Source organism: Marmota flaviventris, chromosome 12, assembly GCF_047511675.1.
Source record: "Marmota flaviventris isolate mMarFla1 chromosome 12, mMarFla1.hap1, whole genome shotgun sequence".
Lineage (NCBI taxonomy): Eukaryota > Metazoa > Chordata > Mammalia > Rodentia > Sciuridae > Marmota > Marmota flaviventris.
The window spans coordinates 105,796,186-105,812,871 of record NC_092509.1 but is presented as its reverse complement, the minus strand read 5'-3'; the positions used below and the strand labels follow the sequence as shown (position 1 = coordinate 105,812,871).

General features: G+C 35.5%; 1 protein-coding gene across 5 annotated transcripts in view; it reads right to left on the bottom strand.

The window, feature by feature from the left end:
• Window positions 1–16,686, bottom strand: part of Nme7 (NME/NM23 family member 7) — a 181,594-nt gene that overhangs the window by 68,653 nt on the left and 96,255 nt on the right. For all 5 annotated transcript variants that reach the window (XM_071600338.1, XM_027922839.3, XM_027922838.3 and 2 more), the window contains 2 exons: window positions 5,172–5,236; window positions 2,798–2,866 (listed from right to left, as the gene is read on the bottom strand). In XM_071600338.1, the coding sequence (XP_071456439.1) occupies window positions 2,798–2,866; window positions 5,172–5,236 (134 nt within the window). The remainder of the gene's footprint in view (window positions 1–2,797; window positions 2,867–5,171; window positions 5,237–16,686) is intronic.

The window sequence follows — 16,686 nt, the reverse complement described above, 5'->3', positions numbered from 1 at the left end:
ACAAAGGAAAAATAAAGACTTTTCCAGAAAAAGAAGAGCTGGGAGATTCACCACCAATAGCCTTTTACTATAAGAAATGTTAAAGGAAGTTCTTCAGGAAGAAGGGAAAAAATGCCAGACAAAAATGGAGATCTACATAAAACTCTACTAACCTTGTGGGTGAATATAAACACATTGTCTTTTTTTTTTTTTTAGTTGCTTAAGAAGATAATCATTTAAAGCAAAAAATATTAAGAGTGTACTGTAAGAAGTAAAATGTACTAGCACAGCAGCACAAGGAGGGAAACACAGGTACACTGATTAGCACTTCAATTCTGCACATGAAACAGCACATGAAATACACAATCACGGGTGGCCTCACAGATCTGGAACACCCAGTGAATCTTCCCTCCCCCTCAGTATACTGCAGGTAAAAGGGAAACAAACATGAGATGGAGGCAGAACAACAGTGTGGATATATGAAGATCAAAAGTATCAGGAAGGAGAGAGACCCAGGAGGGAAATGAGAGGAGGTCAGACCACGCAGGCCATGTGAGACATTTTGATGATACTGGAGGGTTTATGATGCAAATGCCATAATTTTATTCCCTTTTAATGCTGAGTAATATTCCATTGTGTATAAATACCACAGTTTTTTTTTATCCATTCATCTATTGAAGGGCATTTAGTTTGGTTCCACAGATTAGCTATTGTGAACTGAGCTGCTATAAACATTGATGTACCTGTGTCCTACAGTATGCACATTTTAGTTCTTTGGATTTATGTCAAGTTGTTGTATAGCTGGGTCATATCACCATTCCTAGTCTTTTGAGGAATATCCCTACTGCTTTCCAAAGTAATTGGACTAAACTGTAGTCCCACCAACAATGTGTATCTTTCCCCTCACATTCTTGTCAGCATTTATTGTTATTTTTATTCTTGATGACTGTGGAGTAAGATGAAATCTCAGTGTAGTTTTGGTTTGCATTTCCCTGATGGCTAAAGACATTGAACATTTTTAAAATATATTTGTGGGCCATTTGTACTTCTTCTTCTGAGAAATATCTGTTTAGTTCATTTGCCCATTTACTGATTGTGTTATTTGGGGTTTTGGTGTTAAGTTTTTTGAGTTCTCCATATATTCTGAATATTAATCCCCTGTTAGAAAAGTAACTGGCAAAGATTTTCCCCATTCTATAGGCTTTCCCTTCATGCTCTTGTTTCATTTGCTGTGCCATCCTATCTGTTGAATCTGGTTTTATTTCTTTAGCTTTGGAGTCTTATTAAGGAAGTCAATGCCTGTGCCAATATGTCAGAGTATTGAGCCTACTTTTTTTTTTTTTTTTTTTTTTATAAGTTACAGTGCTCCTGATTGAATTCTTAGGTCTTTGATCTACTAGGAGTTGACTTTTGTGCATGGTGAGAGATAGGAATCTAATTTAATTCTTCTACATATGGTATCCAACTTCCCTAGCACCGTTTTGTTAAAAAGGGTTTCTTTTCTCTTATATATGTTTTTGGCACCTTTGTCAAGTACCAGATGACTGTATCTGTATGGGTTTGTATCTGTCTCTTCGACCCTATTCCATTGTCTTCATGTCTGCTTTTTATGTCAATACTATGCTGTTTTTTATAGTTTGTGTAGTATTATTTGAGAACAGATATTGTGATGCCTCCAGCATCCCTCTTATTGCTTGATATTGCTTTGGCTATTTTGAGTCTTTTATTCTTCCAGATGAATTTAGGACTACTTTTTTCTAATTGTATGAAGAATGTCATTGGTATTTTGATAGTGATTATATTGAGTCTGTATTGCTTTTGGTAGTATGGCCATTTTAACAATATTAATTCTATGTATCCACAAACATGAGAGGTCTTTCCATCTTCTAAGGACTTCTTCAATTTCTCTCTTCAATGTTCTATAATTTTCATTGTAGAGGCCTTTCACCTCCTTAGATTTATTCCCAATTATTTTATATTTTTAGGATACTATAAATTAAATTGTTCTCCTGATTTTTTTTTCTCAATAGATTCATTATTGGAATAGAAAAGCTATTTTTTAAAAAATTTTGGATAGCAGGGTCATATAGAAAAGCTATTTTTTAAAATTTTTGATCTTGTATCCTGCTACTTTGCTGAACTAGAAGTCTTATAGATATAGGACCATATCATTAGCAAACAGAGGTAGTTTGACTTATTTTCCTTTTTGTAACACTACAAATTTCCTTCTCTTACCTGACTGCTCTGGATAAAGTTTCAAGAACTATATTGCACAGGAGTGGTGAGAGGAGAGATCCTTGTCTTGTTCCTGATTTTAGATGAAATGGTTTCAGTTTTTCTTTGTTCAGTATGATAATGACCTTGGGCTTGTCATCTATAGCCTTTATAATGTTGAGGTAAATTCCTTCTCTCCCTAGTTTCTTCAGCATTTTTAACTAAACGGGTTTATTATCATTAATCTTTTCAATAATAGCCATTGTAACAAACAGGAGGTGATATCTCATTGCAGCTTTTGATTTGCATTTCCTTGATGATCAGAAATGTTAAACATTTTTTCATACATCTGTTGGCCAGTCACATTTCTTCTTTTGAGAAATATCTGTTTAGATTCTTTGTCCATTTTTAATTTAGGTGTTTTATTTTCTAACTACAGAGTTGTTGCTTGAGTCCCTGATATATTTTGAATATTAGCCCTTCTCATATGTATAGTATGCAAATCATAATTTAAGAAATACTTTCAAGGATTATAAATTATACTGAGATCCCCAAGATTTGAGACATCCAAATGGTTTTGCTTTAAATTTACTTCAATACTTACATTATATTCTGTCACTACACCTTTATAAACTTCATAGAATTCTTCAACATTAACACGATCCATATTGAACTATATTAAAAAATAAAATAAAACTGTAAGCCCACAAACCAAAGAAAAATAAATGTGCCATTCTTGGCACTCACCATATATTATCCCTTAGATATATTCTTTACTTCAAAATGCAAATTTTTTTGTTTCCTTTTAAATTTGTTTTTATTTATTTGTTTTTAATTGCTTTTGGTTATATACAACACAGGAAACAACCTGACATAATCACAAAAGCAAGGGGCTCGACCTGCTCCAGTTCAGCACTCCCCCACCCCGCCTCCTCTACCTCCCCTCCACTGATCCCTCTTCAATCCTTACTCTTTTTCCCCCCAGGCCCAGCACTGCTGCTATCAGAGATAACATTCATACTTTTTTTCTTTAATTAGAGCTTTATCGTTATACACAGTAGTCGGGTTCATCCTGAGTAATCCATACATGCATGGAAATTGATTTCAGTTCCTGACCCTTTCCCTTTTCCCTCCCATCCTTCCTCCCCTCTCCCATTCTCCTTCCTCTACTCTATTAGACTTCTTTTCATATGTCTATTAATTTATATTTAATTAGTTCTTTATGTTAGCCTATCCTTCCCTCCTCCTTTTCAAAAATGAAAGAAAACATTTGATCTTTGAGTTTCTGAGTTTGGCTAATTTCACTTAGCATGATATTCTCCATCAAAATGTGAATCTTGAATAATTTCCTCTTTTGTAAAAATGTGCTATTAATTTATAACCTTTGAGTACTTAATATGTCATGCATTATCTAATTTAATTCTCACAATTTTATGGCACAGCTAGATAAGATAAGGCTACTAAGAGTCAGAAGAGCAATGAACCCTTCCCAGATTGCCATTCTGTTCCCAGCAGTCTGATCCCACTGGACATGTTCTTATCTGCTACCCTATACCTATCTGAATAAAACCTCATTCTTGATAAAAAGAACTTATGCAATGTAATATTATTTGTTGATAGATTAGAGGTATAAGAAAGAAATATTACTAAAGAAATGTAATTAGATTTTGTAGAGGGAATGAAAAACAGTATTGTTTTTCTCCAAAGAATTCAGAGAAATTCCTAGTCAGGTTTCTAACAAAGCACTTACAAACATCATCTGGACTTGCTACTTCCTTTCATAACATTATGAATAAGAATATGTTTAAGGTCAGTCCATAACAAGTCATTCCTATGCAGGCTGGACTTAAAAGTAGCTAGTAGTAAAACTTTACACTTCAGATCTCAAGAACTAAAACCCTAATATTTTAAAAATTGCCTCTGAATTTTCATTTTATTTTTCCCCCTTACATTGTTTCTCCATTGTTGCCAAGATTAAAGATTACTGAGAAATTTCTTCCTACAGAGACAATACTTCAAGTTGAAAGGATTTATCATCATAGGCAACATTTATTACAGGAAGAGAATTATTTGATATCAATGTTTTATCTTACATTCACACAACTTTTATTAATGTAATGCAATAATAAGAGAAGATATAACCTGTTAAATACTCAGGAATTTGATCTATAAACTCTACAAGGTACTGTGTACAGCTATTTAATTTAATTTTCAGAATAATCCATTCAGACAATTAATGTTTTTAACACCCAGATGAGAAAAGCTAGGGACAGAATGCTTGACCTGTGGTCAGTGTCACATACCTAGAAAGCAGCTGAACTCAGATTCACAAATAGATCTTTCTGGTTCCAAAAGTCAAAGACTGCACTTACCACTACACTCCCAGGCCTCCATCATAAGTTCAACTAATACTTTTTGTCTTGCTATTATTTTCATTAAGTACTATGGCCAATCACTGTGCTCGGTTGTGGGCCTCGAGCTAGGTCAATGTTTAAAGCTAAAATTCCTATAGTTATTATTTTTTAGAGTAGGCGTAGATCCTATAATCACTTAATACATCAACAAGCAACACTTTAGAAAGTTTTGGCTAAGACTTCTTAACACTCCTAGATAAGATTTCATAATTATTCATCTTCTCATTAGTTTCTAAGTTTTGATTGATGATTTTACAAACTAGTTGATAATTTTTCTTTAAAAAAACTTTTTTATTATAAGGTTACTGAGTTCAGAAAACATTTTCTTTTTAATGCACTGAGTTTAAAAGTGCTCAGAGAGCATTCAATTAAAAAATGTTAAAGATTAGGGGTAGGGGTTTTAGAGTGCTTGCCTAGCATGTGTGAGGCACTGGGTTTGATTCTTAGCACCACAAATAAATAAGTAAATAAAATAAAGGTCCTTCAACAACTAAAAAATTTTTTAAATATTGAAGATTATTTTTTTAATCCTCAATATGTTATGGCTTACTTCAAAGTACCTACCATTTGAATAGCTGAGATTTCAAAACACGCATCTCGAATAGCCATCAGGATCTTTCCCAACAGTCCTGAAAATGAAGAACAAATAGATGCAAAAAAAAAAGTAAAGCATTTTAGTTTTTCGGAAATACAAATTTTCCATATCAACATATTTTGCTTATATTCTACATAATGAAAACACATATTTTTACCACAAAACTAAATCTGTAATACTTAGCATTACATTTAATTATTTGATTCCCCAAGAAAATGTTTCAAGAATATCAACAATGGTCCTAGGATTATGCAAAAAAAAAATATTTTTAAGATACTATTTTGCCTTTAAGGCCCCAAAAGTCTAGTGCTATATAGAACATGAAAATCAAATGGTTTAAAATTACATTACAAAAAACCAAAATGCCAAAATATTGGATACAGAAGGAAACCAAAGATGTGTTCAAAGGAAGAGAAAAAATTAAATTATCACTGAAAAGGTGAGCAGAGACTTCAAGGAAATAATAGCATGAATGGCCCTTAAAGGGTATAGACGATGGGCCTCTACAGCCAGAGAAAGCATCCAGGCAAGTGTGGGCATGTTATTGTCACAGTAAGAATGTAGAAAAGAAAGACAAGGCAGGAAAGGGAGGGGACTGAGCCAGGGCGATAAGGCCTTTATCTCACAGACTAGTGATTTCTATGATGGGATCTGTAGACTCTAGGGGCATGGGAATGATTTTAAGATTCTATTTGTTTCCTATACAATCTTCTAAGTTTCTTATTTTCAAGTTGACTAAAACTCTTTTTGTCCTTTTCACCCTGCCCCCCACCCTCATCACACACACATACACACACACACTCACCCCACGTTCTGGTCATCTGGATGCTCACCTAGAAGCCCTGATCACCAGGTGGTACTGGTGTCTCAATGCGGGTTTTAGTTACTACCTTATTGTAGCCAAGTAGCGCCATTTCAATTATAGCAGACTAAGGGATGAGAAAAAGACAGAGGTGGATCTATTTCTTAAATGAAGGGAAGGGAAGGCCAAATGGTACCACAGCATGCTGATGTCTGAATACAGAAAAGCAGTTGAGTCATCACTGAGAACAGGCCCATGACTACCTCTGTACTGTATTCATGTTGAACTGTTGATAAATACCCTTTGTTACATAAGGGTATTAACTTAAACATTCTTCATTTTATAGTTTGTAATGAACTTTTAAATTAGTTATATATCTATTTGTGCAAAAGTTTATATGCTTAGTTTTATGTTTAGCCATATCTAATTTGCATTATCAAAAATTAGACTAATTTGTCAACATTAAGAGTTCATGAGAGTGACTTTTCTCCAAAATGATATATTACCAAAAGAAATGGGGAGTAACTGAAAATATTAGGTGTATAATTCAAAATAAAGCAGTATTTTTAGAAGATTGTTAATGTAATAGTGACAGGCAAGCTGATCTGACTAAAAAAGAATAAGGGATATAAGGAACAGTAAAAGCTTTTGTGTTAGTCAGCTTTTTGCTGCCAGGACCAAAATATCCTGAAAGAACAACTTATAAGAGGAAAGGTGATTTCAGTTCATGGTTTCAGAGGTTTAATCCACAGTTGGCTGAGTCCACTGTTCTGGGTCAAAGGTGAGGCAGAACATCATGGCAGTGGGAAGCTGCTCCATTCATGGTGGCCAGGAACCAAAGAGAGGAAAGAGTCCACAGAAGGTGAACCCTTCCAGGGCACATTCTAGTGACCCACCTCCTCCAGCCATGCCCCACCTGCCTAAAGTTACCACCCACTCAGTCCATTCAAACTAGGGTTGACTGATTAGGTTATAATACTCATAATCTAATAATTTGACATCTGATATTCCTGCATTAACACAGGAGCTTTTGAAAAACAACTCAGATCAAAACTATGGAACTTTTGAATTCATAGTATGCTGATTGGGAAAACAATAAAAGCCAAGATATTTTTAAATATTTTCTCTTATTTTAGACTCCAGTGTTTAGATGGCAGCAGTCAAAAAGGAAGTGAATAGGGTTGGGGATATAGCTCAATTGGTAGAGTGCCTCCTTTGCATGCACAAGGCCCTGGTTCAATCCCCAGCACCACATACACACACACACACACACAAAAGAAGTTAATAGAAGCCATTTTTCAAACAAGAAGTAACAGCAGCACTGAACTTCATAGAGTGTGAAGTTGAAAAAAGGGTTAAAAATTACTTCAGGATTTTGAGTCCAGTGCTGGGGTATAGCTTCGAGGTAGAGTACTTGCCTAGCATATTTAATTAAGGCCCTTAGTTCAATCCCCAGCACCACAAAACTAAATAAAAGATCTTGAATCTAAGAGACTGGAAGACTATTAGCACCTTTAAGAAGAAAACTAGTAATTCAGCCAAATTAGTCAAGGAAAAACAGTGAATTTAAAATTTTAGATAGAAACACAAGGTGCGCTATACAAGCAGTTACAGAGCAGAAACCTGACCAACAGCTGAAAGATTGAATAAACTCCATACAGAAAACTGGTGACGTGGGACTGCATCCCAGTATGGTTAGAGAGAGCATGAAGGATGCAGGTAGTTTAGAGTTGCAATGATGAGAACATATAGGGAACAACTATTTTAGCAACTAGTGACTTCTTATTAGAAACAATGCAGATCAGTATACAATTGAATTTTTAAATGTGCTAATAGGAAGAAAAGCTTAAAACTGTCAACTTGAAATTCTATGTCACTATAAAATCTTCCAAGAATGATAGTAAAATAAAGACCTTTTCAGATAAAGAAAGCCAAAGATATTTGTTACCAGCAAACCTGAGTATAAGAAATGCTAAAGGAAGTTATTTCAACTTTAGGGAAAAGAGAAGAAAACAGAATCTTCAGGAAAAAATAATGGTATAAAGGTTAGCATGTGAATAGTACAAAAAAAAAACATTATTTTTTTCTCTTAATTTCTTGAAAAAATATATGCCTGATTAAAGTAAAACTTCAACATTAATTGTGGATTTCAAAACCTACGTATTTATAATACACATCAAAAGTACAGCATAAGCCTATGTAGAGAGGTAGTAAGTGGACCCATACAACTAAAAAGTTCCTTTACTATAAGTAAAGTCATAACATTATTAACTCTGAGTGTGAAAACTAAGGATATACATTGTATTCCTTAATGATTATATAAGAATAATCCCCACACCAGCATCATCAACATCATTTTGTGATTCTGTACCACACTAAAGCTTGAAAACCACAGCCACAGGAAGGAAGGAAGGAAGGAAGGAAGGAAGTTGGGGGAGGGGAGGGAGGGAGGGAAGGTGTTATGGTTTAGATCTAGAAATGTCTCCCAAAGCTCATGCTTTGAAAGCATGGTTCCCAATGTTAGAAGGTTCAGAGTGGGGCTTTTAGGCAGTGATGAGAGGTGAAATCTCATCAGTGGATTAGTCCATTTGACTATTTGTGTTAGAGTCTGTAAACAAGTCAGGATGGCGCCTGGCAAATGTTAGAGTCTGTAAACAAGTCTGGATGGCGCCTGGCATTTTGCCAGAGGGAGTGGTTTGTGAAGTAACGCCAGGGAGCCATTAAGTGTGGAGATTCCTTATTGGTTGACTGCTGTATCTAGTTTATGTTAATTAAGATAAGCTGTGTGGAATGTATAAATACCTCTGTTGTCCTACAATAAAGGGCTCTCACTCCTGCTGTATCAATGTACACAAGTTGTTCGTCACCCCCCCCCCCCCTTATTTTGCTGCTGCAGCCGTACTCCGGCAATTTGAATGGACTACTACATGGTAATTGGCAAAGTCACTGGGGGCACGCCTGGGGGGTTATATCTTATATCCGGTTTCTCAGGCTCTCTCTGCTTCCTGGCTGCCGTGAACTGAGCAGGTCTTCTCTGCCATGTTCTGCCTCACCTCTGGCCCAGAGCAATGGAGTGGACAGCCATGGACTGAATGTCTGAAGCCATAAGCCCAAATAAACCTTCCCTCCTAAAAGTTGTTCTGGTCAGATACTCTGGTCACAGCAATAAAAATCCAACTAATACAATTATGAAAATAGCTTTAACCTCAGAGATTCCTAAAAGGTCTGCTGGCCCCAGAGCCTGAAATTATGTTATATAATGGAATAATCAAAATATTTAATTGGCTCATAAATGTCATTCAGTTAAGTCATTAAATCTATGTATATTAAAATAGGCATAGATTTATATTGGTATACATACATTGTGAAATTTATCTGTTTAGATCTTCTGAATATATAGCATAAAACCCATAAGAGAATAATATAGAATGCATATATAGTAAATTTTGAATCAGATTATCATCACCCCTAGTTTATTGATTATTCAGAATTGAAGATTTCCTTCATTAATCACTTTGATGTTTATCAGATTTGACAGGGCAGAGGAAAAAATCATCATTGACTATATATTAACATTTTAAGAAAATGTTTTATAGAGAGAACAACATTAAGAGAAAATTTAACAAGTTAGATGAATAATATTTTTTAAAATTAAAAATATATAAAAAATTGGTTTGTATAGCTAATAATCTAAGAGTTTTGTATTTCCAAAAGTCTCTACATCAAAATCTATGTGAATTAACATAATCTGATGTCAAAGACTTGCCTGGAATCTTGAGATTTTCTTTGTGTCATACTATACCCTACAGTTACCTGCAAAACCTCAAAGCAAACCTGCAGCCAATGAATACACCCACATACTGTGGGGAAAGACCAAAAAACACCTTAATCATCAGTGTTCACCTTCTCCTTGCAACAGCAGGGTATAGATGACAACAAAACCCTATTCACAAGCCCATGAAAATCACGCTTTGATGAACAAAACAGTTTATAAAACTGAAATTTACAGAAGCAGCCAGGCTACTGTACAGGCAATTCACCCTGACCTGAGGCTTCACTCCACAATCCAGATAATGAACAGGAATGAAGTGAAAATGAAGGATGGGAAGAAGCAAAAAGATTTCTACAGAAAAAATTTCAATTGTATATGTGCAAGAACTTGTGAAAAGAAGTTTTAATCCTGACATAGCCAAGAGTGCTTGAAGTAACAAAATTGTTAGATAAATAGTTACGTTAAATATTAACAGACAATTTAAATCCTATTGAAGAAATGTGATTTTTTAAAAAGTTAAATCTAATGAAACAAAATTAAAAGGTATTTTAACTAAAAAATAAGGCTAATGTGTCTTTAAAACACGATCAGTGTAAACCCAAATCAAAGCTAGACATTTTAAGAGTTTAGATTCATTTTCAATGCCAAAGTAAAAAAGAAATCACAAGCATTACTAAATTCAATAAAAGGAATTTAATACTAATCCAAACAAATATGCATAGTAAATAACACTAGGCATAAAAACCAGGTGGAAAAGTTTTCTGTTTCCCAGACAGCAACATGTAACTAGGCAATACCATTTCACTAATAACTTTCCAGTATTTTTTAATTGAATGTAAAGAGAAACCCACAGATTGGTTTGGTTGCATGTTACCTTTCTGTCACTGTAATAAATACTTGAAAAATCAACTTTAAAAGAGAAAAGGTTTATCTTGGCTTACAATTGGGAGGTTTCAGTCAATAATAACTAGCTGCATTGTTTTTAGGCCACAGGTAAGGCAGCAATCATGGCAGGAATGTCTGGCAGAGCAAAACTATTCATGTCATGGCCAGCCAGCAAATGAGAAAAGAAGGGGTAGGCAGCCCATTATTACCATCAAAGGTATGTGCTCAATGTCCTGAGGAACTCCCACTATGCCCAACCTCTTAAAGTTTCTACCACCTCCCAAAAGTGCCAAGTTGGGGACAAAGCCTTTAACATATGGGCCTTTAGGGGACACTTGAGATGTAAACTATAGCACACTATAAATGTCTTTTATGGTTTTCTGCCTTGGAAGTAATAAGAAAAATTGTAGAATTACAATTTTGCCAAACAAGAGTTTGGATTCAGCTGAAGTATTAAATTAAGAACTTAGTAATGCACTTAGAATCTCAAATTAATCCATTAGCTGATCATAAAATCCATTCTGGTATCAAGTAGGATTATAAAAGAGACCTAATTCATCGAGTAGCATTTCGGATCCTCCATTTAATTACACACACCCAGATCTAAAATACCCATTTTTCCCTATCAGTTTCCTAACAATATAATCCATAAATTCTTTGCAAAGCAGTAAAAAGGAGTAACCAATGTAAGAGCTTTATATATGTACCCACAACATAGTGACTGATTGTATGTATTGGAAACCATCAAAATGTTATTAAATGAGTAGAAAACAATAAAGCAGGGTCTACACCAATAGAAGGCCAATAGAGGATCTACAGGAACTAAGATTTCCAGGAAAGGACAAACACCACTCCTTACTATGAAGACAAGAGGCTCAGCATAGCAAAAGCAACTAAGTTAGCTACCTGGACTAAAATAAGAGAACAGTTTAAAACAAGGAAAATTCATGAAAAAGAAAAACAAAACAGGGTAGTAGGATGGCAGGCCAGAAACTGGAAACTATAGAAGATTGGGCTAATGATCATTAGAACTCCAGTCAAAGCCCTTTTCTGGTTGCTCCAGAAAACAAGTTAGCCACACAATCACAAAGCAAAGCTAAGTTTCATGCCACCTTGTGGGTGGGATAAGGTCTGTCCTAATCTTAAAAAGAGAGCAACTCTGGGGCTAGTGCAAGAACAGTCAGAAACTGACTTCAAGTTTCTAGGAGACTTTTACAAATGAAATCATATAGATGCTATACATTGATTCACTGTTGGAAATTCGTTAGCTTTGGAGGCAAATGCAATAAAAACACTGGACCCATTAACTCACATGAACAATAACAACAACCATATATATATATATATATATATATATATATATATATATATATATATATATATTTTTTTTTTTTTTTTAACCTAAACTTAATTCTGTTGTGTTCTTTTAAAAAGAAATCGCTTCTCAAAGCTAGAAAGTCTTTTGCATATTTTTAAAATGAGTCACAGTTAAGGAGATCCACAAATTTAGGCACCATCTTTCAAGAACATTGTTTCTTCTCTTTTTTTTTTTTTGGCCGGGGGGGATGGTGGTGGTTATCAGGAATTGAACTCAGGGGCACTCAACCACTGAGCAACATCCCCAGCCCTATTTTGTATTTTGAACTCTCAATCCTCCTGCCTCAGCCTCCCAAATCACTGGGATTATAGGCATGAGCCACCACACCCAGCTGTTTCTTGTCTTTATTTTAAATGGCTCTGATTTCTGGGCTTTGGCAAGACCTATATAGCTATTCATAAAGAGGCTTAAATATAGACTTAATGCCACATCCTTGCCCACAAATTATGTAATTCTTGCCCCCCGTCTGTTGGAAACACACACTAAGCCTGCACTTCTACTCTGCTAGCTCCCAGCAGGTTGATACAGAAGGCAGCACTGCTGTCTTGTAGTCTCATAGTGTAGTCTAGCATATGCAGCTTTAGCATGACCTGGGAACTCACTAGAAATTCAATTTCTTTGGGTCTAAACCTGAAATAACAAGTCAGATACTCTGAAGGTGGGTCGAGAAATCTATTGACAACTCCTCCAGGTTATCCTATTGCACACTAAAGTTTGAACCATTTCTGTGAGTAAGGTAAATGGGAAAAACACAGTAGCTTAAGGACCACTCCTCCCAGCAATGAAAACAGATAATATGATCAGAAAAGCCCATGATTTTAACTTTTTGAATCACAGTCTTTCTTAATCCTACCACACTCCAAAGCTACATAATTATAAAGAGATCATGAAGGTGCAAACTCCTTGAATTTTAAATTGTTGTCTTAATCTACCCTTCATCACTTAATTTTGAAGACTGTTCTAAATCAGAAACACAAAAAATGAAAATAAAGAATACATCATGAAAGTCAATTTCCCTCCCATCTCAGAATCTCAGTCCTTCATTAAGGCACAGGCTCTTTAGAAATACTCAACACATATACAAATATAGAGACATGGCTCTTCTTTCTTCTTCCTTCTTCCTTCCTCCTCCTCCTCCTCCTCCTCCTCCTTCTTCTCTCTCCTTCTCCTTCTCCTTCTCCTTCTTCTTCCTTTTTTCTGATATTAGGAATTGAACCCAGGGGCACTTTACTACTGAGCTACATTCCCAGCCCATTTTATTTTTTCTTTTGAGACAGGGCCTCACTAAGTTGCTGAGGCTGATCTTGAACTTGCGATCCTCCTATCTCTGCCTCCCAAGTTGCTAGGAAAACAGCCGTGCACCACCAAACCTGGCAAGACATGGCCCTTTTCTTTTTAACCAATGAGACTATACTATCTACACCCTACTCAATTTCTATATAGTCATTGTAAAATATATATAAATATAAATATATATATATACACATACATAATGATAAAATATATAACAGATAAGCTACATTTAATAATTGTAAAGTGAACATCTGCAGCAACCACCATCTACATCGCAAGTCCTCTTAAGGAGCCCTCTTCACACATCTCCCCAATTATTACCCTTTTTCTCTTCAGAGGAGGTTATTACCTGACTTTGGAATAACCTTTCTTTATATGCATTCCTGACATATATTAGTAACCTTGGCCCTTATTTATGTGAAAAGAATCATATCATCTTTTGCTTTTATCTTGCCTGATGTACTCAACTTCAAGACTATGATATTTATCTTTGTTGCTATGTTTGGCTCTGTTTGACAGTCAGGAAAATTACACTTGAAAGTAAGTAGAAGTGATACATGCATTTCCATGGCTATAGCAGCACAATTCACAACAGCCAAACTATGGAACCAGCTTAGGTGTCTGTCAGTGGATGAATGGAGAAAGAAAACGTGGTATATATACACACGATGGAGCTTTAGTCAGACATAAATAAAAATGAAATTATGACATTTGCAGGAAAATGGATGGAACTTGAGAACATTATGTTAAGCAAAGTAAATCAAATTCAAAAAGTCAAGGGTCATGCGTTTTCTTTCTCATGTGGAAGCTAAAGAGGAAAAAAGAAAACAAAGGGACAGGGATCTCATGAAAATCAAGGTGAGAGCAATAGAGTAGAGGAAAGAGATGAGGGGGAGGTAGGAGGGGAGGGAAAGGACAAATACTGGGGAATGATACTGGCCAAAATATATTGTTATATGGTGTGTATGCACAATAAGTAACAAATCATCCTCCATTATGTACAATACACCAATTAAATATATGGGGGGAAGTTCCTAATCCAGCAAAAAAGAAAGTAAGTAGAATTTCTGGATAGTAAAAGTAAGTGATCTTTTTACATTGTCTATGATTTCTAAATTTTCTACTATATATATTCTAATAATACAAAAATCCCCCTGCTCCCCTCAAAAATGCAGCTACTGAGACAAATTCCTGGCTTAAACTTAGCACTGCCCACCCCTGTATTTCCTTGGTGTCATGATCTTTATTTTATTTTATTTTTATTTTTTGTGGTGCTGGGGATTGAACCCAGGGCCTTGTGCATTCGAGGTCATTATTTCTTAATAGGAGCATTCTGGTAGTTTCAGTATCTAAAGAACACATTTCTCAACCACAACTTTCAATTTTACTGAATTATACATCAGTATAAGATGTTCTCCTTAGAGGAATGACATTTCCTAAAGAACCCAAATTAGTTTTTTATACATTACCTAATTTATCCTCATGTCATAGTTGTGAAAAATTTGAGGCATGTGTTTTGAATCATTAATAGCAATCAGAATAAGTAAAAAATCATGGTAAAAAACAAAACCTTGTAAAAACATTTGAAATTTCATCCTCTGATTGAATCCAATGCTTAAAAAAGATTTTGATTAAAGTTTTTCCCTCTTAAATTGTGGATATTATAAAGAATGAGGAAAGGAGAATAAAGAGTTTATGGCACAAATCATTAGGGGGGGAAATAAGATTTTTTAAACACTCCAGAACCATCCTACTTCATTCCAATTTGCTTACATTTAAATCCTAAGGAACACTGCAAACCAGGGTATTCCATGATGACCATCATGAAAGATCTCTGGAGAAATAAATGGGTAACCTATTCTGCCACACAGAAGCCACCATGTACATGCTGCGTCAACACAGAGATGAAGGAGATGCAAGTTGGTGACATGTTAGAAATGAATTAACAACCAAAATAAGTGAGGGCTTTGAACCACAGGGGTTCTAGAGTAAAAAGATATCTGAGTGTGAAAAAAAATTAAAGAAGAGTGCTATTTATTAATCCACTTAAAAACAATGATAGAGACCATGTCCAACATTTTCATAAGTGTCAAGTCCTCCCATCCTTCAACGTGTCATTTGAAAACCCCAGGTTTTCAGATACCTTTCTATAAGGTACTATTGAAAGGTTAATAAAATAGGTACTTGTCACTCCGTTTTTCTGTATGCTTAACAAAACACTGTTGAAATCTTGAGAACTGTTTGCTAATCTTGTTCCCAGAATGTGCTGTCCCCAACTGCCAAACTGCAGAATGTATCCCCTCACCCGGTTGCAGGCAAACCGCCCACTCGCCCTGACCCATCAATGAACTTCCCTCCCTGCCCTCTCCAAGGAAAGTATATAAGCTCTGCTTAAGCTGTTCTCAGGGCTCTTTGCTCTATTCAAGTGAGCTCTGAGCCCCAGCATGCTGGACCCCAATAAACCCTTTTGCTGTTGCATGAGACAGTCTCTTGGTGGTCTCTTCCTCCGACGTTTCGCCGGTCCCTTACACTATCTTTTCTTTCTCTTTCCTCCTCATAAGATCCAATTTTAGTTACCTTGTCATATTTTCAGAACTTATAATCTGCCATGTAACTTGAATTATCTTCCAAAGTCTTAAAGCATGGGCGGTCTTCCTCAACTTTTTTGTTTTTAAACATTTCCTGGCAAACAAACATTGTGTTCCCTGAATCCCTGGGTTTCTAGCTCTGTAGGAACTGGCCCAGGTCCTGGTTGGAAGGGGAGGAAGCATCCTGAAGGATAGAATCAGAGTGTGGGGGGAGAAACCCCATCTTCCTGTTAGTCTTCCTTCTGTCACTGTGGAATGATAAGGCATCGCTGCAAAGGAAAGGTCAGTAGATCCAGGAGACCAGTGCCACAGAGAGGAATGAGAGGCCCTATATTTGCTACAAATTCTTTGAGGTAATGCTTTCTTTCGGTCGAGGTCATGTCTAGCTATGTTCACTGTTGATTATCATGAGTTCATTATCATGACTTAGTCTTCTAATAGACAAGGACATGAAAATAAATGAGGTCATCAAAGCTCTGTACGTAAGCTGACAGTAATTCTCTTCCTCCTAAAGTGTCTGTGCATACCTAGAATCTAAAATATCAACATATAAAGATCCCAGAGGCACGTGTAGCAAGTTCCCTAAATGGTAACTGCTGAATCTTAAAACACAAATATAAGGAAAAACAGGAATTGTTTAAATTTATTTTTACAAAATTGAAACAAAAATTTAAAATATTATTTAAAAATAAAACCATATATGTAAAAAGAAATATAAACTGTTACTTTTATCAATGATATTTGTTTGTGGTATTGACACTTTTGA